This window comes from Salmo trutta, chromosome 37, assembly GCF_901001165.1.
Source record: "Salmo trutta chromosome 37, fSalTru1.1, whole genome shotgun sequence".
Lineage (NCBI taxonomy): Eukaryota > Metazoa > Chordata > Actinopteri > Salmoniformes > Salmonidae > Salmo > Salmo trutta.
Window position 1 is genome coordinate 15384515 of NC_042993.1, and position 25769 is coordinate 15410283.

A 25769-nucleotide genomic window follows, 5' to 3' on the forward strand; every position below is an offset into this window, starting at 1 on the left:
GAAGAGGGGTGGACAGTGGGACCTGTTGTAGTGGGGCTGGTGTTGGTGCTGGAAAACCTCCTCCTCTCTGCAAACGATCCATCGTCTGCAGCACGCAATCCATGGCTGTGCCCAGACATTGTAACATGGTTGCGTGCTGCTGAACGCGCTCCTCCACTGCAACTGGGAGGGCGTCTGCTCCTGCTGACTCAATCCCAGGTGAGTGATTCTGTAAGGATCTATGTGTAGCTGGTGCAGAAGAGTCAGGCGCAGGACAGCAGAGATGAGTAGATAAAAGTAACCTTACTCAAAGTCATCAAAATACAAGAGAATTACCAAGCCCACAAATACGGACCACAATACAACAAACAATCACTCACAACCAAACATGGGGAACAGAGTGTTAAATAATAAACAGGTAATTGGGTGAGTGAAACCAGGTGTGTAAGACATAGACAAAACAAATGGAAAATGAAAGTGGATCGGCCGAACGCCGCCCGAACAAGGAGAGGGACCGACTTCGGTGGAAGTCGTGACATGTGCGCGCGTCTTGCTACTACGGAGGGGAGAACGGTGGAGAGACCAGCTCTCAAACTCTCGAAGAAGACGTCATTGCCCTCATCTGTCAGATGCATGCCATGATTATGTTACAATTACATGCGATAAGTAGCACAGGTTGTAAACGATTCTCCTTTTCAGGTGCCACTTTCTGTCATTTGAGAAGCAAAGAAATTCTTTAAGCTGGCCCACGTCTAGCTGACAAACGACTTACGCTTATTCATATTCACACAGTACATCACGCACTATCAGTAGCAGTTATGTATGTTCTGTTCCAGATCTGTGAGTACACCCATCTAATTTCATATTTATACTGCCATTTATATATGTGGGAATGTATGCTCTTTTACTGGAGTTGGACAGCTGTGTACAACATTACTAAAAACATTTGTAGCTAAAGGATTTAGAGCACCTATCCAATGTCAGATTTGTAAATATTTATTCTTAAGTTTTTTGTACTTTTTGTTACAGGTGTTTCTCAGCAGTTTGTCATTTGTCACGGTGTTTGTATCAGGAGTTACTAAAATTGCGTTTGACGAACCACAGGGTCATACAGGCTTTTTTGTTCATCAAGACTTCAGCCGTTCATCGAGACCTTGAATAGTAAAATCAGGTGTGGTAGAACTGGGCTTGAACATGAAAGCCTGCATAACCCTGTAGCTCAGTTGGTAGAGCATGGTGTTTGCAACGCCAGGGTTGCGGGTTCGATTCCCACGGGGGACCAGTACGGGGAAAAAAATGCATTTTGATGCTCATGTGAATTTCAGACCAATCCCTACTTCTCACTTAAGACATTGTTTTTTTGTTTTTAAATGTATACAATACACTGTGCAGTCTATATATACAGTACTGTATAGTCACTAATATACAGCACACAATGCTATAGCAATAACACCAGACAATAATGGGAGAAAACATAATCGAAACTCAGATTGTATTCTGTATTTGTTAGTGTTTTGTTTTGGCATTTAAAACTAGATTTAGATTGATGCACCCTCAGCGGGGTGGGTGTCACCGGAAGCATCCGGTTTTCAGGGGAAAAGAAGAGAAGAGGTGAAGCCTCAGAACGGATGCTTCCGTTTTCATCCGACCTCCCTCAGGCGTTTCTTTTACGCCTGCTACATTAGGTTAAGATTGATGATCTGAAAATGAGAAAACAAGCTAACCAGAATGTCATTTCCATTTGGTGGCTAATTGAATGTTGTTACCAGAAGACCTGTATTGCTTAATCATGTAGATTAGACATGTTTCAAATCGTGTCCTCAATGTATTTTCGTTCAGCTCAATTATTATTATTGTGCACACACAATAATATGTAATAACTATTATATTATTCTTGACTGATTGCCTGTCGGCATTTCTGTAATTTGTTAGTAATTTTTCAGTATGATTTGTTTGGGCCACAACACATCTAACAATGTAAATTGATGTTAAGTGTAATGTAATGTAAATGTAATGGTCTTCTTGCTTAGGCGACTGTAGCCATCAGCCATCTTTCCCTGCCTACTTCTCTTATCAACATTAATGCTGAACCACTTATATTCCAGTGATGTTCTAGTATTTCCAATAGTGCATGGGTGCACAGCTCGGAGCTACAGTCCTCACAGACCACAGTCCTGCTGTTAGGTTTCAGCTCTCTCTCCCTGACATGTAATCAACCAGTTAATGCTACTGACTGGCCAGAGGGTCCACACACCTGGCTCACCAGATTGTAATGAATGTCTTATTAAAAGCCAAGGACAAACACCTGGTGTACGCTGCCCCTGCAGCCCTTGAGGACCAGAGCTCTGCACTCTTGTTGTAGAACATTAAATGGTTAATATCAAATAACCTCAGTAGGGTCTTTAGCTCACAGTACTGTACCAGCATGGGGTAGGCAGGAAGAGACCTGAGGTATGTACCATCCACCACCAGAGGACAGAGAGAGGACAGAGAGAGGATAGAGAGAAGATAGAGAGAAGATAGAGAGAGGACAGAGAGAGGACAGAGAGAGGACAGAGAGAGGACAGAGAGAGGACAGAGAGAGGACAGAGAGAAGATAGAGAGAAGATAGAGAGAAGATAGAGAGAGGACAGAGAGAGGACAGAGAGAGGACAGAGAGAGGACAGAGAGAAGATAGAGAGAAGATAGAGAGAAGATAGAGAGAGGACAGAGAGAGGACAGAGAGAGGACAGAGAGAGGACAGAGAGAGGACAGAGAGAAGATAGAGAGAAGATAGAGAGAAGATAGAGAGAGGACAGAGAGAGGACAGAGAGAGGACAGAGAGAGGACAGAGAGAGGATAGAGAGAAGATAGAGAGAAGACAGAGAGAGGACAGAGAGAGGACAGAGAGAGGACAGAGAGAGGACAGAGAGAGGATAGAGAGAAGATAGAGAGAAGATAGAGAGAGGACAGAGAGAGGATAGAGAGAAGATAGAGAGAAGATAGAGAGAGGACAGAGAGAGGATAGAGAGAAGATAGAGAGAAGATAGAGAGGGGGGGAAGGGGTCAAAGCCTAGAAACAGATAGAAAATAAAAGGCTGAAAGAGAGAACCCCAGATAGAATCCATTTGGTTGAACATTCATAGACATGAAAAATGAATGAGATGTACAGTACAAGGGGCACTTAGCCTGGAGGAGGAGACAGAGAGAGGGGGAGAGAGAGATACATTGAATTGAGAGAGAGGCAAGCTGAACTGTAGCCCCCCAGGACCCCCACCTTACCCCTTTACCCAGAGACCTCCAATTCCTTGTTAACTGTTGGGGAAATGAAGTGGGGGTATCCAGCCAGGTAGTAGGCTCTCAGCCAATCAGGCTAGTGATGTGTCTCACCCTTAACCCTGACCTCCATTTCTCTAATAATCAACCTGTGTACAGCTAAACCATCAGGCCAACAATCCACTGGAGAGCCGCTTCACACATTGACTGGCCCTGAGTATGTGTTTGTGTTGGCTCACCAGGCTGTTGGCTGAATAAACTACCCTTAGTACTCCTGTGTTTGTTGGAGGTATCTTTGTGGATATATCTGGTCCTGGATCAGGACCTACTCCCTTTACTATATAACAGACACTAGCTGAGTGTGTTTGTGTTGCAGCAGATTCTGTGTTGCAGCAGATTCTACGTTGCAGCAGATTCCATGTTGCAGCAGATTCTACGTTGCAGCAGATTCCATGTTGCAGCAGATTCCATGTTGTAGCAGATTCTACGTTGCAGCAGATTCCATGTTGCAGCAGATTCTACATTGCAGCAGATTCCATGTTGCAGCAGATTCTACATTGCAGCAGATTCTATGTTGCAGCATATCCCGTTGTTGGTCCTACCAGACCCTACAGGGGCCTTTAACAGCCCTGTATTTGGCCTGTAATAGGTTGAGATGTGTGAGCTGCCTGCAAACCCAGTCCAGCTGGGTTTCACAGATACTGTTTCACTTCCTGTCATCTCCCAGGGGAATTTCTTTGTTTATTAAACCCTCAGAAATGCTGCATGGATTTATTAGTGTGGCAGCAGGAGATGACTAGATAGCAACCAGAGGGACAAAGACACTGCTAAAAGATGTGAGTGCGTGTTTGCATGTGTGTGTGTGTATGTGCGCATGTGCGCGTACATGTGTGTGTGAGCGTGTGAGCGTGTGTGCCCACACTGCCCAGAGAGAGACAGTGATGACGGGAGAACTGAGTTGTTCCCCAGGGATTGTCTGGAATGTGTTGGAGCTTTCCCTGAGCTCTCACCTGGTCCACTCGCTCTTTAAATGATAAAACAGAGACATTACAGCAGCCAGACGTTAACCTCTAGAAGCCCCTGTATTTAAAGTATGACAACAGTAAGAGATAGCAGATATATTTTATGTCTGTCTGCCACCAGGGCTGAAATGCTATATCACTGAAAGGACAGACAGGTCCACAACAGGTTACATTGCTGTCAGTCATTGTTCTTTTCAGTTATTCTTAAAGAAAATAATGGAATGTAAGAGAAAGTCTAGAGTCTTGATGACACACAGACACATGCACAGATGCAAGCACAGATGCACACACACACACACACACACACTCACTCACTCGCGCGCACACACACACACACACACACACACACACACACACACACACACACACACACACTTTCCTCCAGAGAAGAGTTGCTGATGGAGGTTGAGACTTTCTAGTTGAGTTCATTTTGGGCCTGATTGTCTGAGATAGAGAGAGATTTTGGAGGAAGCTGAAATGTCAGGTGCAGTGTGTTATGGGTAATGGGTTTTTCTCACTCCATTTCTGTGAAGAGTTCAAGACGAATGCATGAGTGTTAATTCTCAGTCTCTCACTCTCTCTCTCTCTCTCTCTCTCTCTTTCTCTCTCTCTCTCTCTCTGTCTGTCTCTCCCTCTCTCTCTCTTCTATTTCCTTTACTGTCCCCGTATCTAAATCATTGAAAAGTGTGTCTGTAACATTAGTAATAGTGCATCAAATTGAACAGGCCGTAAACATGACCCACTATTATGAATCCGATCCAGTAGCTGGTTGTGTCCTCTGTTCTCCTGTTACCCTGGCCAGGTATTAAACCCAATTGATATGAGAGTTTATCAAAATTGTATTTGTTTTCAAATTCTTTGTGGGTCTGTGTCTGAAATATGTGTCTCTAATATGGTCATACATTTGGCAGAAGGTTAGGAAGTGCACCTCATTTTGTGGACAGCGTGCACATAGCCTGTCTTCTCTTGAGAGCCAGGTCTGCCTTCGGTGGCCTTAATTCATCTGACTGGTGTCACCTCTGTCACCGTCCCATGATCCTCCATGATCCATCATGATCCCCATGGAATGCTTAGAGAGAAACATGACACGGTCAGGATTTGTTCCACCTCTATAGGACCTACCTGAATCTGTTTTCCAATGATAGAACAGGTACTATCTTCATTCAAACTTTGATAGGACCCGTCCTATTTTCATTCAACAGTTGATTGTCAATACCATGCAGCCAAAACTCATTTAATAAAATGGTTGTACCTGAATAGCATACACCTTCTGTACAGTTATCTTACCAATGAACTCTAGAAATATGAAAATGAGTTAGAGAAGTGGAATAGGGGTCTGAAGTGGCTTAAAAGCACTATACTCTGAGATCTTCTGAGATAAACAAAGCACTATACTCTGAGATCTTCTGAGATAAACAAAGCACTATACTCTGAGATCTTCTGAGATAAACAAAGCACTATACTCTGAGATCTTCTGAGATAAACAAAGCACTATACTCTGAGATCTTCTGAGATAAACAAAGCACTATACTCTGAGATCTTCTGAGATAAACAAAGCACTATACTCTGAGATCTTCTGAGATAAACAAAGCACTATACTCTGAGATCTTCTGAGATAAACAAAGCACTATACTCTGAGATCTTCTGAGATAAACAAAGCACTATACTCTGAGATCTTCTGAGATAAACAAAGCACTATACTCTGAGATCTTCTGAGATAAACAAAGCACTATACTCTGAGATCTTCTGAGATAAACAAAGCACTATACTCTGAGATCTTCTGAGATAAACAAAGCACTATACTCTGAGATCTTCTGAGATAAACAAAGCACTATACTCTGAGATCTTCTGAGATAAACAAAGCACTATACTCTGAGATCTTCTGAGATAAACAAAGCACTATACTCTGAGATCTTCTGAGATAAACAAAGCACTATACTCTGAGATCTTCTGAGATAAACGAAGCACATACTACTATTTTTTTTCTTTCGGTGTGTTTGGTCCTGCTAGCTGCAGCAGTGAAATTTCCTCCAGACCTTTATTACAGTCTCTGTGTGTGAAATCCTACACAACCCATTTCCTGGATGACTGGAAGCTTTCCATCATCCAGAGTAGAAACCAGTGAAACAGTCCGTGCCATTTTTCTACAGGCTGTGTGCCAGCAGGGTCACAAGTGTCTGGTGTTAGAATGGATCTGGTGTTAGGCCTCTTGACCCAAACCACATCTACTGTACCATGTCCCTCCTTGTGAAATAGCACGTATAGTAGCTTTCTTAGGGTTAACATTATTGTTTGGTAACAATGCCGTTACAGCAACCAAGCTCCCAAGTGCTGTGGCTCTTCCATAATCTACACAGATATAAGACTGTCCCTATGGCTGCTCTCTCACTGGTGAGAGAGGTTAATACACCCAAACTGAGTCCTCTCTACTGTAATCGGTGTCTCTTTTCCTGAATTATGTTCTCTCTCTCTGTTTCAGCCCACAAGCCCCAAGTTTGGGAAGGCTGATTCCTATGAGAAGCTTGAGAAACTGGGAGAAGGCTCATACGCTACAGTATACAAAGGGAAAAGCAAGTGAGTGCCTAAACAATATTAATATAAAGGTCCAATGCAGCTGTTTTTATCTCAATATCAAATACTTTATGGGTAACAATTAAATACCTTAGTGTGATTGTTTTCAGTTAAAATGGTTTTAAAAAATGCTTCTTAGCAAAGTGCCATTTCTCAAGCAAGAATTTTGCTAGAACTGTCTGGGAGTGGTCTGAGTGGGAAAGGGAAATGTTTGGAACTCTCTTTCTTATTGGTTTATTAACTAATTTACCATTTGATGATGTCACCAGGCAGGCCAAAACTCCATCCCACCAAAATAGACTGACATTTCTGGTGGTCTTTTCAAACAGCTCTTACACTGAAAGGGCATTATAATAATTTTCACAATTTCACAGTATTATTCCAACCTTAAAGTGTGGGGAAAAAAGAAAAAAAATATATATATATATAACACAGGAAAATCATGTTTTTGACTGCACTGCATTTTCTGCATTTCCTACATAACTGTATATGACCAATTGAAATGCACATAACTACTTGTAATTATGAAGCAGTAAAGTGGTTAAGGGTAATAACAATTACTGTCCATATTCCATATTCATTTATTTTCCATATTACACTAATAAAAGATCTGCACTTCCCAACCATGAAATACAATTTGTTTTATTAAATCACTTTGGAATGGAATTGTTTAACGATTGTTTAAGGTTATTATTTTGTTATTTTCCTTTTTTCCTGTTTGTGCAGAGCGGTAAAATTTCCAAGTTCTGACAATTAAAATGTAGCAAATGAAAATGTCATAGCCATAAATGGATTGAAATGTATTGAGGTAATTTCTCACTGTAATGAAATTACTTTGTATGTGTTTTTCTTCACTACAATGGATTTGATTGGTGAGGTTCATTTTATTTAATCTTCTGGTCTTCTACTAAGTCTCAGTCCAGTGCTCCTAAATTGCATTTCATTGACTTACAGAAATCTACCATTCTCTCCATTCACTGCCTGCCTCATTATTGAGTCCTTTTTTCATGGGATGAAGTGTAACGTGTTGGGGTGCCTTATCTTCTTGTTGCCAGGGTGAACGGCAAGCTGGTAGCCCTGAAAGTGATTCGTCTGCAGGAGGAGGAGGGGACACCGTTCACCGCCATCAGAGAAGGTTGGTCTCTGTCACACCTAGAAGGGTTACATTAGGATTAGGCTCCTGTAAAGTCTAAATACTGTAGAGTTCACTTTAATTGGACTTTAAGAGTTTGAAGATAACGTTAAGTGTTGTTATTCTAGGTACTTGGGTTAAGTGGACTTCTGTTTGTGTAATGGTCAGAGGGTTGTCAGAGAGACGTCTCTAACAAAAATTGTATCATCTAGAAAAGCCAAATCTGAAGCCTTTACCAGCACAGCCAAATTATAAAACTGCCTCTGGTGTTAGTTAGATAAGGATCTGGCTGAGTTTCAGCCTTATGAAAACCAAAAACCCATCCCATGGGCCATGTCTACCTTATTCGTCTGCATAGCGTTCCGTCATGGCACTGGGCTAAATCACTTCAGAGGGATGTTCTTGCCATGGGGTGCTTTCTCCTGGTCCCTGGCCGTGTGTCACAGCAGGTCAAGTTGTGTGAAGGCCGGCTAGCAGTCTTTGGTGTGAGGGTGGGTGTGAGAAATATGTGGCAGACTCACCTCCATAGGCAGAGCCGGGCCTAGCTGGTCTGGAGCCTTCCTTTATTTAGATGAGAAAACGATTTTGGCTGTTTGATCTGTGGGATCCTGGGCTGATGAACTGAGCTGAGAGCTATGCACCAGCCCCTCTTCCCTCCTCCTCATCCCCACCCCAGCCTCCCTCCCTTCCTCCCCCATCCCTCTCTCCCCCGGTGAGCAGATCAGAAAAGCACTTTGAAATTTAACTAATTCAGCGATTACTGAGCCGAGATGCTTCCAGAGTGGAAACGTGGACAGAATTACAGGGCGGTGTTGAAAGCAATACCTGCACCCCTGAGAGAGGACCCAGGTGTGTGTTTGTGTATGAGTGCATGAGTGCATGCATGTGCGCATCCGTGCATGTATCTAGGCGTGCGTGTGTGTGTGCATGGGCACACACAATAACATTACCAACACAGTCAGTCTCTGTGTGTCAGGAGGAAGGGAGGGAGGGACTGTTGTATAGACCATATAGATCTTTACCTAAATTGGTGCAGCAGCATTTGAGGTAGCTCGTGTCTATACCACTAGGACAGATATGCGTGAGAGGAGCATTGCCTTTGATCTTTAGGGGTTTCAGTGCTTTAGGTGTTAATGCACAATGGCTCTGTGCTGTGTGCTCTGCAAATCAGGATGCCGTTGGTTTTCTCTCGCTGTGCCCTTGAAACAGAATTGCTGTTTGCTAAATTAATCACATTCGCAACAGTCTGAAAATCCCATTTAGGTTTCTCATAATAAAAACACACTTAATATGCCGCTCCCGCTCTCTGTTCTAAATGAAACCATTCCCTGTGTTGTTTGGCTCTTAACGAGATAAGATTTCTGACAACTGTTTGTTTGGCTCAGCCGTGGTGATTGTGTCTCCTCAGTAATGGGTGGAGGGAGAGGTGGAGCCGAAGTGCCTCAGATCACATCTTTCAAACACATGAAAAGGCGTTGTGTGAAGTGTTCTCTCCCTCCGTAGTCACCAGTTGAAACAGCGCAGCGCGGCTCCTCCAGCGAGGGTTTAGAGCGACGCTGACTATTGCCACTAATTGCTCTGTTCACGCCCGGCCCGCAAGCTGACACAATAGACACAGAGCTTTGCATCCCAAATAATGGGAGTGATGGTCCCTCCCCAAGGCTTTGGCTTTCTGTCTCTTTACTCTTTCTCTCTCTCTCTCTCTCTCTCTCTCTCTCTCTCTCTCTCTCTCTCTCTCTCTCTCTCTCTCTTTACTCTCTCTCTCTCTTTACTCTCTCTCTTAAAGTTTCTACTCTGAAAAAGTTGGTGGCAAACTGAAACCAGTTACAGTGAGGGAAAAAAGTATTTGATCCCCTGCTGATTTTGTACATTTGCCCACTGACAAAGAAATGATCAGTCTATCATTTTAGTGGTAGGTTTATTTGAACAGTGAGAGACAGAATAACAACAACAAAAAATCCAGAAAAACGCATGTCAAAAATGTTATAAATTGATTTGCATTTTAATGAGGGAAATAAGTATTTGACCCCTCTGCAAAACATGACTTAGTACTTGGTGGAAAAAATTTTGTTGGCGATCACAGAGGTCAGACGTTTCTTGTAGTTGGCCACCAGGTTTGCACACATCTCAGGAGGGATTTTGTTCCACTCCTCTTTGCAGATCTTCTCCAAGTCATTAAGGTTTCGAGGCTGACGTTTGGCAACTCAAACCTTCAGCTCCCTCCACAGATTTTCTATGGGGTTAAGGTCTGGAGTCTGGCTAGGCCACTCCAAGACCTTAATGTGCTTCTTCTTGAGCCACTCCTTTGTTGCCTTGGCCATGTGTTTTGGGTCATTGTCATGCTGGAATACCCATCCACAACCCATTTTCACTGCCCTGGCTGAGGGAAGGAGGTTCTCACCCAAGATTTGACGGTACATGGCCCCGTCTATCGTCCCTTTGATGCGGTGAAGTTGTCCTGTCCCCTTAGCAGAAAAACACCCCCAAAGCATAATGTTTCCACCTCCATTTTTGACGGTGGGGATGATGTTCTTGGGGTCATAGGCAGCATTCCTCCTCCTCCAAACACGGCGATTTGAGTTCATGCCAAAGAGCTCCATTTTGGTCTCATCTGACCACAACACTTTCACACACCCAAACTTCAGATGCGCATGTATATGTGCTTTCTTGAGCAGGGGGACCTTGCGGGCGCTGCAGGATTTCAGTCCTTCATGGCGTAGTGTGTTACCAATTGTTTTCTTGGTGACTATGGTCCCAGCTGCCTTGAGATCATTGACAAGATCCTCCCGTGTAGTTCTGGGCTGATTCCTCACCGTTCTCATGATCATTGCAACTCCACGGGTGAGATCTTGCATGGAGCCCCAGGCCGAGGGAGATTGACAGTTCTTTTGTGTTTCTTCCATTTGCGAATAATCGCACCAACTGTTGTCACCTTCCAAGCTGCTTGGCGATGGTCTTGTAGCCCATTCCAGCCTTGTGTAGGTCTACAATCTTGTCCCTGACCTCTTTGGAGAGCTCTTTGGTCTTAGCCATGGTGGAGAGTTTGGAATCTGATTGATTGCTTCTGTGGACAGGTGTCTTTTATACAGGTAACAAGATGAGATTAGGAGCACTCCCTTTAAGAGTGTGCTCCTAATCTCAGCTCGTTACCTGTATAAAAGACACCTGGGAGCCAGAAATCTTTCTGATTGAGAGGGGGTCAAATACTTATTTCCCTCATTAAAATGCAAATCAATTTATAACATTTTTGACATGCATTTTTATGGATTTTTTGTTGTTATTCTGTCTCTCACTGTTCAAATAAACCTACCATTAAAATTATAGACTGATAATTTCTTTGTCAGTGGGCAAATGTACAAAATCAGCAGGGGATCAAATACTTTTTTCCCTCACTGTATATAACTATTTCACCATAACTACATTGACTCTATTTTAAAGCAGTGAGATCTATGATTGCCATATATGTAATTTAAGTGTTTTTGCTAGTAACTGTTCTGTAATTGTATTTTATTTTCTATTCCATTCTATTATTTTTGAATCCTTTCTGTTCTATTCTATTCTTTCTATTACCATCCACTATTCTATTATATTAGGCTATATTCTATTCTATTATATTAGGCTATATTCTATTCTATTATATTAGGCTATATTCTATTCTATTATATTAGGCTATATTCTATTCTATTATATTAGGCTATATTCTATTCTATTATATTAGGCTATATTCTATTCTATTATATTAGGCTATATTCTATTCTATTATATTAGCTATATTCTATTATATTATATTAGGCTGTATTCTATTCTATTATATTAGGCTATATTCTATTATATTATATTATGTTAGGCTATATTCTATTATATTATATTAGGCTATATTCTATTCTATTATGTTAGGCTATATTATATTCTATTAGGCTATATTCTATTCTATTAGGCTATATTCTATTATATTGTGCTATATTCTATTCTATTCTATTAGGCTATATTCTATTATATTATATTAGGCTATATTCTATTCTATTATGTTAGGCTATATTATATTCTATTAGGCTATATTCTATTCTATTAGGCTATATTCTATTCTATTTTATTAGGCTATATTCTATTCTATTATGCTTGGCTATATTCTATTTTATTATGTTAGGCTATATTCTATTCTATTATATTAGGTTATATTCTATTCTATTATGCTAGGCTATATTCTATTATATTCTATTAGGCTATATTCTATTTTATTAGGCGATATTCTATTCTATTATATTATGCTATATTCTATTATGCTAGGCTATATTCTATTATGTTAGGCTATATTCTATTCTATTATGTTAGGCTATGTTCTATTCTATTATATTAGGCTATACTATATTCTATTATATTAGGCTATATTCTATTATATTATATTAGGTTATATTCTATTATATTATTTTAGGCTGTATTCTATAATATTATAATAGGCTATATTCTATTCTATTATGTTAGTCTATATTCTATTATATTATATTAGGCTATATTCTATTCTATTATATTAGGCGATATTCTATTATATTAGGCTGTATTCTATTATATTAGGCTGTATTCTATTCTATTATGTTAGGCTGTTGTCACGTCCTGACCATAGTAAGTTGTTATTTTCTATGGTAGAGTAGGTCAGGGCGTGACAGGGGGTGTTTGTCTATGTTTTGTATTTCTATGTTCAGTTTCTAGTTTGGTATTTCTATGTTGGTTTTGTTTGGAATTATCTCCAATTAGAGGCAGCCGGTTGTCGTTGTCTCTAATTGGAGGTCATATTTAAGTTGATGTTATCCCACCTGTTTTTGTGGGTGATTAATTGTTGAGTAGTGTGTTTTCTCTCTGCGTCACGGTTTGTTGTTTTGTGTATTCAAGTATTTAGTGTTTGCATTTTGTTTCACGGTAAATAAAATATGTGGAACTACGAACATTATATTAGGCTATATTCTATTATATTAGGCTATATTCTATTCTATTATATTAGGCTATATTCTATTATTTTATATTAGGTTATATTCTATTATGCTAGGCTACATTCTATTATATTCTATTAGGCTATATTCTATTATGCTAGGCTATATTCTATTATATTAGGCTATATTCTATTATATTAGGCTATATTCTATTCTATTATATTAGGCTATATTCTATTATATTATATTAGGTTATATTCTATTCTATTATGCTAGGCTATATTCTATTCTATTCTATTAGGCTATATTCTATTATATTAGGCTATATTCTAGTCTATTATGCTAGGCTATATTCTATTATATTAGGCTATATTCTATTCTATTGTATTAGGCTATATTCTATTCTATTCTATTAGGCTGTATTATATTATATTAGGCTATATTCTTTTATATTCTATTAGCCTATATTCTATTTTATTCTATTGGGCTCTATTCTATTATATTAGGCTATATTCTATTATGTTAGGCTATATTCTATTCTATTAGGCTATATTCTATTCTATTAGGCTATATTCTATTATATTGTGCTATATTATTTTGTATTCTATTAGGCTATATTCTATTCTGTTTTATTAGGCTATATTCTATTCTATTATGCTAGGCTATATTCTATTAGGCTATATTCTATTTTATTATGTTATGCTATATTCTATTCTATTATGCTAGGCTATATTCTATTTTATTATGTTAGGCTATATTCTATTCTATTATATTAGGCTATATGCTATTATATTATATTAGGCTATATTCTATTCTATTATATTAGGCTATATTCTATTCTATTAGGCTATATTCTATTCTATTATATTCGCCTATATTCTATTCTATTCTATTAGGCTATATTCTATTATATTATATTAGGCTATGTTCTATTCTATTATGTTATGTTAGGCTATATTCTATTCTATTATATTCGCCTATATTCTATTCTATTCTATTAGGCTATATTCTATTATATTATATTAGGCTATGTTCTATTCTATTATGTTATGTTAGGCTATATTCTATTATATTATGTTAGGCTATATTCTATTCTATTGTATTAGGCTATATTCTATTCTATTATAATAGCCTATATTCTATTCTATTCTATTAGGCTATATGCTATTATATTATGTTAGGCTATATTCTATTCTATTATTTTCTTTATCATATTGTAAATAAATGGTAATACTGATGGTAGTTTTTTTATGTAACTGCTTCATCATGATAATAATACTGTATCCTGTGTTTTCCTAGCATCTCTTCTGAAAGGTCTGAAGCACTCCAACATCGTGCTGCTCCATGACATCATCCACACCAAGGAAACCCTGACGCTGGTCTTTGAGTATGTGGTGAGTGTCAGAGAGCCATCTGGATATGTTGCACAGAGTATCATGGGTACTGTAGTACATCATGTTACAGGGCAGGCTCAGTACAGGTCTTTGAGTATGTGGTGAGTGTCAGAGAGCCATCTGGATATGTTACACAGAGCATCATGGGTACTGTAGTACATCAGGTTACAGGGCTAGCTCAGTACAGATTTATGAGTATGTGGTGAGTGTTACAGTGCCAACTGGATATGTGAGTCAGCAGTAGAGGATCAAGATATTTGATTTGTGTAAAATGTATTTTAAGATGAAATTCAAAAAGCCACAGTTTCATTGTAGAAATAGAATAGACTTGTTTTATGGTTTGATTCATTTGACCTCTCACTCTTCAGTTATTGACATTGATTTATTTAATCCCAGTTCGAAGAGACATGAGCTCTGGCTAGTTTTACACACATATTCTTTGTTTGTTTATAAGATGGTTGAACGTTTAGTAATGTTTAGTCTTGCCTGTTAAAAACAGAACCCAAGCCTGGGATATTTTCCTCCAGGCTTTGAACAGAAACAGTGATCTGAGAGCCATAGAATGGTGGCCTAACCACGAGTGGCATGGCAGCCTCATGCCCAGCTTTGAACCCAGCCCTGGCATCATGGGGGAACATTTTAATTGAGGGTTGCTGTTTCTGTAGGTTTCCATAGCACACATGTATGCACGCACACACACCCACACATGTGCATACACACACACACGTACGCAGACACTTGCACATGTACACGCAGATACACACACACACACACACACACACACACACACACACACACACACACACACACACACACACACACACACACACACACACACACACACACACACACACACGTACACACATGCTGTGGACAGCAATAGCAGCAGGAGTTCCCTCTCTCTCCTGTGGAGTAGTGGGGCCTGTTGTTACTGCTGACATATATGCATATGGATAACATCCACTGATAAGTTCAAACCAGCCAGAATACCAATCTCCTCCAGCCTCTAGGAGTAGAAAAAGTCTCTGCTCAGCATTACTCCAATAGACCATATACTGTATCTAAATTGCTCAACCTCTTTGATGTTGACATGCAAAACAAGACTGAGCCGTCTCTCAGAATAACCTTCTAAATAGTCCCGCTCCATGTTCGTTTTCATCCGTGCTGTGTGCTATGTGGCCTGGTGCATCAGATCAAGAGCCAGCTCTGATACCGTACTGTATGTACAGCATGGTTCAGCAGGGTCATTGGGAACATCTGCTCCTGGTAATACATTCTGACCAGATCCTCTGAGAGATGACAGAACCAGGCACTGGGCAGTCTGTAGCTGGTTGTAGGGATTCTAATGAAGATGCTCTCTGGCCTTAAAGTGTACATTTTGATTACCTGGAGAACAGAGGTCAGTTTGGATAGAGGGGTTGTGGAGGTCTTTCAGTGCTGTTTCTCTGCTCCATGTGCAAATATAAGAGCTAACCAATTCCAAGTATATATATTCATCAAGTAGATGCTGTCTGTAAGTGGACACGGTTGACAAGGATCTGTCTCCATAGCCTTTATTATGACAGAACACCCTTCTCTTACTGTGAATGTTGAACAGACAGCGTGAATAGCATATATTTGACAGAAATGGGTAATGCAACACTGTGGATCTGTGTGTTGTCGTTGGTGTGGAGACAGTTTTTTATTTGCAGCGCAGCCAGTTTCATGCTGTTCTATTCTGCTTTGTTCAGACCTGTAATTCCAGACTCTTTCAAATACAGAATGCTCCACACCAAGCCAAATCAATTCATTTTTCTCATCTAGCAGGTAATGACAATTGACAGGGAGCGAGCGGGACCGAGAGAGAGAGAGGTAGAGAGAGGGAGAGAGAATAAATGGAGAGAAAGTGGGGGTGAGAAAGATATGGAGAGAGGGAAAGACAGAGAGAGAGATAGAGGGAGAGAGAGAGGGAGAGCAGGTTTTGAGTAAGGTGGACAGGCATGGCTGAAGCTTGTTTGAGCGTCTGGTTGAATTATTCATGAAAGGGAACACATTTATATCTGACGGTGCAAGGAGCTGCGGGGGTACGCAAATATCACCCAGCCCCACGAGCTGTGGTGTGTGTGTGTGTGTGCCCCAGGTCTGCTGGCAAAATAAATCAGTGAAGTGCAGATCAGGGTAATTCGTCTTTTCTCCCGCGATCGGACAGACAGACGACTCTACTTACATACAGCACCTAAAGACATACAGACAGTGTCACACCCTATCTCATCCCTCCACACAATCACATTAAGGGCTTTGTACCAAAGGTTCCCTCTGTGGATCATTCTGTTGATATAGACCGGATATCATTCATCCGCAGACAGGGGAGACAGACTGTGAAAAAATAAATGTTGCGAGTGACGTCTGCTGCAATTCAATTGAGTTTGTGTCTCCAGCCTGGCGCCTTACTGATATTTTATCATGGACGGATGACACTAGGTCAGAGTTGCTTTGAATAGCAAGGGGAAAGCTATGACTTTTTTCCATTAGCTGATTTTTCCATCCTCAAACCAAGCTCACATTCCAACCAAGGTACATTCAAAACTAGCAACACAATAAACAAAAAGCCAATTTTCTCACTGCCAAGAACCTCTCTCTGCTGCTTTTACAGTTCAAATGAATACCATAAAAAACTGAACATTTATCATATTGACTTATTTTTGGTTAATTGCAAAGCATTGTATTGTGATCTGTTTTTATGATTTTTAAGTGTCTTTATTTAGACATATTGTAATCTAACGGTCCTCTCTTTCTCCCTGACAGCACACAGACCTATGCCAGTACATGGACAGGCACCCAGGAGGACTGCATCCAGACAATGTGAAGGTAAGACTGCTGCTCATTATCATGACTATATTACTACAGTAAACAACACTGTCCTGAGCATCACTAATATGTCATAGAATCCTACAGTTTCTACAGTGACACTGCTGAGGAGTGATGCCCACACACACGGTTAGATAGGAGCAGTGTCCTGTAGGCTTGCTTAAATTACTTCAATGAACTACACCGTTGAGGAGTAACACACATGGTTAGATAGGAGCAGTGTCCTGTAGGCTTGCTTAAATTACTTCAATGAACTACACCGTTGAGGAGTAACACACATGGTTAGATAGGAGCAGTGTCCTGTAGGCTTGCTTAAATTACTTCAATGAACTCCACCGTTGAGGAGGAACACACACGGTTAGAGTAGCAATGTTTTCCTGTGGCTCTGTGTAGAGGTGTGTTGAGGATAAGGAGAAGGTAGGGAGAGTGATGGAGTGAATGGGGCTATGGAGGATGGGAGGGATGGTGTGAAAGGGGGGTGTTGTGTGGAGGAGTCCTATGAGAAGGGGGGGGGGAGTTCAGGCATCGTGGGTTATGTAACACTCCATACCTAATATTGTCACTAAGGATTTCCATAAGTAATGTATTTATCCTGTTGACGACCGACCGCCTGCCTCATTGAAATGCATGTATTAATAATAGAGGATTGTTCCCAGAGAGGGGTGTCAGGGGAAAAAACCTGCTTCCACCTCTTAATCTGTAAACATATGTTTTGTCCCAAATGGCACCCTATTCCCCATATAGTGCACTACTTTTGACCAGAGCCCTATGGGCCCTAGTTAAAAAAAGTGCACTATATAGGGAATAGGTTGTAATTTGCGATGCAGACAGAGTCCCAGGTGTACGACAGGCCAGGACATTTGTCCTCACTGTGTCACCATGTAGCCTTTGTAAAATAATTTGACCTTTGAAGTCTTGAGAGAGGCATTTGTTTGTAGATGAATGTCCTCTGACACTGACATTGTGATAAATGTTTCCTCTGTCCAAACTGGACTAGAAGGTAGAGTTAGAGACAGACATAACGAAATAGACAGAGACAGAGACAGACATATGTATGTTACCCAAAGGGCCAGCAGCTAGCGTTAGCCATAATGCTCTCTATGGTGGGAGGACAGATGGAGAGGAAGAGAGAGAGGAACCAGAACCAGTCTCTCCCTAGTGGGAGGACAGGCAGAGTATAGGAGGAGCTCTATTGACCTTGCAGCTGAAAGGAAAACAAACTGACTATGTGGAGGCAGAGGCTACGTCCCAAATGGCCCCCTGTGCACTATGTAGTGCACTACTCTTGACCAGGGTCCCTAAGGGTGCCATTTGAGGCACAACCAGAGACACAGACCCGGACCAATCGTTAGAATCAGCAATCAAAATCAAGATGGAGGCAGCATGGCGTATTGAACTGTTTGCCAATGTGCCACTCTTCGGTGCTCTTGTGTGTCAAGAGCCGGAGACACTCCAGTATGAGTTAACTGTCAAATGGAGGGTATAATAGCTATATTTGTAACCAGTGAGGAGCAGAGTAGACAGACAATTTGCTGGAGATTCATTCCCTTCATTATATTGTCTCTGATTAACAGAGAAAGTGGCTTGTCCTCCTGTGTGTGTGCGTGTGCGCGCGCGCGCGCGTGTGTGTGTGTGTGTGTGTGTGTGTGTGTGTGTGTGTGTGTGTGTGTGTGTGTGTGTGGATGTGGACATGTTTAACTATTCTTCTTTTGTTAGTTCCCACAAGGTCAAATGCTATTTCTAGGGGGTTTAAGGTTAAGGTTAGAATTAGTGTTAGGGTTAGAATTACATTAAGGGATAGGGTTAGGAGCTAGGGTTAGGTTTAAGGTTAGGGTAAGAGTATGGGTTAAGGTTAGGTTTAGGTTTAGGGTTAGGGTTAGGGGTTAGAGAAAATAGGATTTTGAATGGGACTGAATTGTGAGTCCCCACAAGGTTAGTTGTACAAGACTGTGTGTGTGTGTGTGTGTGTGTGTGTGTGTGTGTGTGTGTGTGTGTGTGTGTGTGTGTGTGTGTGTGTGTGTGTGTGTGTGTGTGTGTGTGTGTGTGTGTGTGTGTGTGTGTCTCAATCAGATGACAGATGGGGTTTCAAATTGTTTTTGTTCCTTGGTTGAGGTTATTTCAGAAGAAACAGCTTCTGACTGAAGATACATATCTTCTATGAAGTGTGTGTGTGTGTGTGTGTGTGTGTGTGTGTGTGTGTGTGTGTGTGTGTGTGTGTGTGTGTGTGTGTGTGTGTGTGTGTGTGTGTGTGTTTGTCCCCCTGTTGAATAGTCAGAGACATAAAAGCTATTAGAGTGTGTGCTGTCTGATATGGCTGGATAACATTAGCATTAACCTAGCAGAAAACACTTAGACCTTCACTAGCTAATGCAATTATCAGTCAGCCTGGCCAGCAGAGAGAAGTGTGTGTGTTTGTGTTGTTTGGAGCGTGTCTTATTACAGAACTCCTTCTGAGAGCATAGTACAGAACATGTACCTTTACCCATACACTTGATTGATTACAGTGTTCTCCTTTAGTATTCTACCTATTATTTAATAGAACTATCTGTTCTGTATGACATCACCCAAAGCTGCAACAACCTCCCAGTCAGTGAAGCTCTTGATGTGATTATATCCAGTCAGCTGAATGGGGTTCTCTTAATGAGAGCCAAATAGATTGATGTGAAACTGAGACCCTTGACAGTAGGGCTGGGCAATATGGCCAAAATATCATATCACGGAATACAAAAAAAAGGACGGTATGACAGTATTTCATGGTATTTGATGTTTTTGAATAATAAAATCTCTAAACTTGCTGTATGAGTAGTGTGGCCCTAGAGTAGCAACACATACATTCTAAGTGATTTTAATTAGTCTTTCTCCATTCTGATTGTTTAACACTGTTCAATTCAACTTCAACTGATAATCATTTTCATAATTTCCTGCACAACGTAGGGTTGCACGATTTGGGCAAACAACCTCTGCCTTATTTTTAACCAAATGTTGCAATTTGTGATTTGAGTTGCGATTTAGAGCAAAACACATGGGTGAACTGATGGAATCATGGAAATAGTATGATTATTCTAATTCAAAAGTTAGAATATAATACTGGGCACTTTGAATACAGTGTTGTTTGACATGACAATGAATAAAAATGCCAGGGAGGAGTTATTGTGACAGGGTAGGAACCAAAGTGTTGATAAGTGTTTCCTAGGGAACCCTATAATCTTTGGCTACATTTAATGTTTTCTCTAAGCTACTTCATGTAGTTAACATATTTATACTTCTAGTATTCCTCTTTGATTTAGAACAGTGATTCCCAAACTTTTCATAGTCCCGTACCGTTCAAATATTCAACCTCCAGCTGCATACCCCTTTTAGCACCAAGGCCATCGCACTCTCAAATGTTGTTTTTTGCCATCATTGTAAGCCTGCCACACACACTATACAATACATTTATTAAACATAAGAATGAGTGTGAGTTTTTGTCACAACCCGGCTCATGGGAAGTGACAAAGAGCTCTTATAGGACCAGGGCACAAATAATAATATTATAATAATCAATTATTGTGCTCTTTATTTAGCCATCTTACATATAAAACCTTATTTGTTCATCAAGCATTGTGAATAACTCACCACAGGTTAATGAGAAGTGTGTGCTTCAAAGGATGTACATAACTCTGCAATGTTGGGTTGTATTGGAGAGAGTCTCAGTCTTAAATCATTTTCCACACACAGTCGGTGCCTGTATTTAGTTTTCATGCTAGTGAGGGCCGAGAATCCACTCTCACGTAGGTATGTGGTTGCAAAGGGCATCAGTGTCTTAACAGTGCAATTTGCCAAGGCACGATACTCTGAGCGCAGCCCAATCCAGAAATCTGGCAGTGGCTTCTGATTAAATAACATTTTCACAGAACTGCTTGTTGCAATTTTGATGAGGCTCTCTTGTTCAGATATCGGGTAAGTGGACTGAAGGCAGAGCATGAAAGGGATAACGAATCCAGTTGTTTGTGTCGTCCGTTTTGGGAAAGTACCTGTATAATTGCACACCCAGCTCACTGAGGTGTTTCGCTACATCACATTTAACATTGTCCGTAAACTTGAGTTAATTTGCACACAAAAAAATCATACAATGATGGAAAGACCTGTGTCATGTCCTTGTTAATGCAGACAGAAAATTTGCTCCAACTTCTACATCATAGCCTCAATTTTGTCCCGCACATTGAATATAGTTGCGGAGAGTCCCTGTAATCCTAGATTCAGATCATTCAGGCGAGAAAAAACATCACCCAGATAGGCCAGTCATATGAGAAACTCGTCATCATGCAAGCGGTCAAGTAAAAAGTGAAAATTATGGTCAGTAAAGAAAACTTTAAGCTCGTCTCAATTCAAAAAAATGTGTCAATACTTTGCCCCTTGATAACCAGCGCAATTCTGTATGTTGTAAAAGTGCTGCCCATATCATTGCATAATGCAGAAAATACACAAGAGTTCAGGGGCCTTGTTTTAACAAAGTTAACCGTTTTCACTGTAGTGTCCAAAATGTATTTCAAGCAGTCAGGCATTCCCTTGGCAGCAAGAGCCTCTCGGTGGAGGCTGCAGTGTACCCAAGTGGCGTCGGGAGCAACTTCTTGCACACGCGTTACCACTCCACTATGTCTCCCTGTCATGGCTTTTGCACAATCTGTACAGGATGTCTTCCTTAATTGACCCCCCCCCCCCCCCCCATAAACGTAACGGACATATACCAGGAGCTATGCCAGGCCCGGCACGTCTGTTGACTCATCCAGCTGTAACGCATATAATTCACTGGCTTGTATGCGAATCAGTAATTGTTTCAAGACATCTCCTGCCATGTCACTGATGCGTCGTGAAACAGTGTTGTTTGATGAAGTCATTGTCCCAGCCATATCCGAGGCAGCAGGAAAAATTAAGTCCTCCACAATAGTATGGGGCTTGCCTGTCCTAGCCACTCGGTAGCTCACCATATAAGACTCTTCTAGCCCCTTCTTATTAATGGTATCTGTTGCTTTTGTACATGTCTTACTACTCAAAAGTTGTCTTTATTCTCGCTCAAAAACTCCTCTGGCTTATTTTTCAAATTGTCATGTTTCGTTTCTAACTGTCTGCGCAAGAGTGAAGGTTTCCCGCGAGACAGTAATGTGATTGGATGTTAATTATTTGACTAGGCTACTTGTATTTGACATTGTGTTGTTATTTCGCTGAACACAAGATGGTTTCATTTTATTTTTGGCAGTGAAACGAGGCTACTCAGGCGAGAAAAAAACCTGTATAGCCCCGTTGGAAAATATAAATGTACTGTTTGAAAATGTCTAGAATGTGAATCACATTTTTATTTGGTGTACCCCTGACGGCATTGCGCGTACCCCAATTTGGGAATACCCGATTTAGAAGATACTGTTGCACAAACAACATGCTGATTTGGTTCTACACCTTCACTGGTATTATCAGGCTGTATAGCTAATTATGTTTGGTAAATACGGTATATCGCCCAGCCTTACCTGGCAGGCATTGGTTGACCTTCACAATCCTTTTTAAACAGCATGTAGTACAAGAGGAGCTACCCTCATTGCATTATTCCTCAATGTCAAGTGTAGTATACATGTCAGGTGGAATATTGATAAATGAGGTTAGTATAATGTAATGGTAACATCAGAAGGGCGCATATCCAAAAAGGTTCAACAAATTCAGCAAAGCACTACTCCTGAATTCACCTCCTCTCCTCCTCTCCTCTCCCTCTCTCTGTGCCCTAATCATGTGTGCAGATAATGCAGTAATGACATGCCACATTAAGACAGACAGTACTACCCAGATGCTTTCTGGGATAAACTACTACGGGGAACAGGGCGGTAGGGGAACAGTAGCTGGCAGATGGGAGCGTCAGTGTCTTCTCAGCTCATTTAACATACTGTCCTACCTCTCCTTCACTCACTGCTGGGCTAAACTCACTCCCCCTGTAAAGTGCTGCTTTCAGAGGTTTTCTCAATGACTCCCAAGGTTTCCATTCAATTAATATACTTCATTAATTATCCCCTCAGGTGCAATGAAGATTTAGAGGTTTGTGTTTCGAGGGGTTGGCTTTGTCTATGATGTTGAGTTCAGCATGACTGTGTGTGATTGGACTCTCATTCACTATTGATAGGGTTTGAATAAGTAATGTGAACACAAAATACATCTATTGGAATTACACATATTTTTTTGATTTGGTCTTTGCCCCAAATCAGTCAGTATGCATTGGAATTAACCAATGATAACACACGCTTACAAAAGAGACAAAAGAAAATAAAATAATTGGCAATTGGCAACATGAAAATATATACACATATGATTCCCCTTTGTTCTGTGTTTTTGTGTGCAAATATTCCATATGAATAAGAACTGTGTATAACCCATTATATGCTGTTAGTATGATGCATGGTCTCATCCTGTAGTAAGTGAATGGGAATATCAGACAATAGAGCCAGCCTGGAGTCTGGCAGAATACGGTTAATATCTGGACTCAGATGATGAAATCCATTGCTTTGCTGGCCACACGTTATATTCTAAACTTTATTTCCAATAGCTTTTCATTAAATCAAACAGCGTTAACTTTTCCATTTGAACACTGATGTAAACGTTAAAGCAGAGGTGTATAAAACAGACAACATTCAACAGATATACGAAAAGGCTATGATAACAGTTACATGTCGAGGTGTGTAGCCCACACCAGTGGTGTAAAGTACTTAAGTAAAAAATACTTTCAAGTACTACTTAAGTTGTTTTTTGAGGTATCTGAACTTTACTATTTATATATATATTTTGACAACTTTTACTCCACTACATCCCTAAAGAAAACAATGTACTTTTTACTTCATACATTTTCCCTGACACCCAAAATTACTCGTTACATTTCGAATGCTTAGCAGGACAGGAAAATGGTTCAATGTACACATTTATGAAGGGAACATCCCTGGTCATCCCTACTGCCTCTGATCTTTTATTAGTTTTTACATTTTTATTTCACCTTTATTTAACCAGGTAGGCCAGTTGAGAACAAGTTCTCATTTACAATTGCGACCTGGCCAAGATAAAGCAAAGCAGTTCGACACATACAACAACAGAGTTACACATGGAGTAAAACAAACTTAGTCAATAATACAGTAGAAAAATAAGTCTATATACAATGTGAGCAAATTAGGTGAGACAAGGGAGGTAAAGGCAAAAAAGGCCATGGTGGCAAAGTAAATACAATACAGCAAGTAAAACACTGGAATGGTGGAATTATGGTGGAAGAAAGTGCAAAGTAGAAATAGAAATAATGGGGTGCAAAGGAGCAAAATAAATAAACAAATAAATACAGTAGGGGAAGGGGTAGTTGTTTAGGCTAAATTATAGATGGGCTATGTACAGGTGCAGTGATCTGTGAGCTTCTCTGACAGCTGGTGCTTAAAACTAGTGAGGGAGATAAGTGTTTCCAGTTTCAGAGATTTTTGTAGTTCGTTCCAGTCATTGGCAGCAGAGAACTGGAAGGCGAGACGGCCAAAGGAGGAGTTGGCTTTGGGGGTGACCTGAGAGATATACCTGCTGGAGCGCGTGCTATGGTGGGTGCTGCTATGGTGACCAGTGAGCTGAGATAAGGGGGGACTTTACCTAGCAGGGTCTTGTAGATGACCTGGAGCCAGTGGGTTTGGCGACGAGTATGAAGCGAGGGCAAGCCAACGAGACCGTACAGGTCGCAGTGGTGGGTAGTATATGGGGCTTTGGTGACAAAACGGATGGCACTGTGATACACTACTCAATAAACTGGATGCAGTCTATTGGAGGCTATTTTGTAAATGACATTGCCGAAGTCGAGGATCGGTAGGATGGTCAGTTTTACGAGGGTGTGTTTGGCAGCATGAGTGAAGGATGCTTTGTTGCGAAATAGGAAGCCAATTCTTGATTTAACTTTGGATTGGAGATGTTTGATGTGAGTCTGGAAGGAGAGTTTACAGTCTAACCAGACACCTAGGTATTTGTAGTTGTCCACATATTCTAAGTCAGAACCGTCCAGAGTAGTGATGCTGGACGGGCAGGCAGGTGCGGGCAGCGATCGGTTGAATAGCATGCATTTAGTTTTACATGTATTTAAGAGCAGTTGGAGGCCACGGAAGGAGAGTTGTATGGCATTGAAGCTCGTCTGGAGGTTAGTTAACACAGTGTCCAAAGAAGGGCCAGAAGTATACAGAATGGTATCGTCTGCGTAGAGGTGGATCAGAGACTCACCAGCAGCAAGAGCGACATCATTGATGTATACAGAGAAAAGAGTTGGCCCAAGAATTGAACCCTGTGGCACTCCCATAGAGACTGCCAGAGGCCCGGACAACAGGCCATCCGATTTGACACATTGAACTCTATCAGAGAAGTAGTTGGTGAACCAGGCGAGGCAATCATTTGAGAAACCAAGGCTATTGAGTCTGCCGATGAGGATGTGGTGATTGACAGAGTTGAAAGCCTTGGCCAGGTCAATGAATACGGCAGCACAGTATTGTTTCTTATCGATGGCGGTTACGATATCGTTTAGGACCTTGAGCATGGCTGAGGTGCACCCATGACCAGCTCTGAAACCAGATTGCATAGCGGAGAAGGTGCGGTGGGATTCGAAATGGTCGGTAATCTGTTTGTT

At 40.8% G+C, this 25769-nt stretch overlaps 1 protein-coding gene across 2 annotated transcripts in view; it reads left to right on the forward strand.

The window, feature by feature from the left end:
* The window catches only part of LOC115177480 (cyclin-dependent kinase 14), a 207782-nt gene that overhangs the window by 73465 nt on the left and 108548 nt on the right, over positions 1 to 25769 (forward strand). For both annotated transcript variants that reach the window (XM_029738290.1, XM_029738291.1), the window contains 4 exons: positions 6736 to 6830; positions 7883 to 7962; positions 14184 to 14278; positions 17063 to 17125. In XM_029738290.1, the coding sequence (XP_029594150.1) occupies positions 6736 to 6830; positions 7883 to 7962; positions 14184 to 14278; positions 17063 to 17125 (333 nt within the window). The remainder of the gene's footprint in view (positions 1 to 6735; positions 6831 to 7882; positions 7963 to 14183; positions 14279 to 17062; positions 17126 to 25769) is intronic.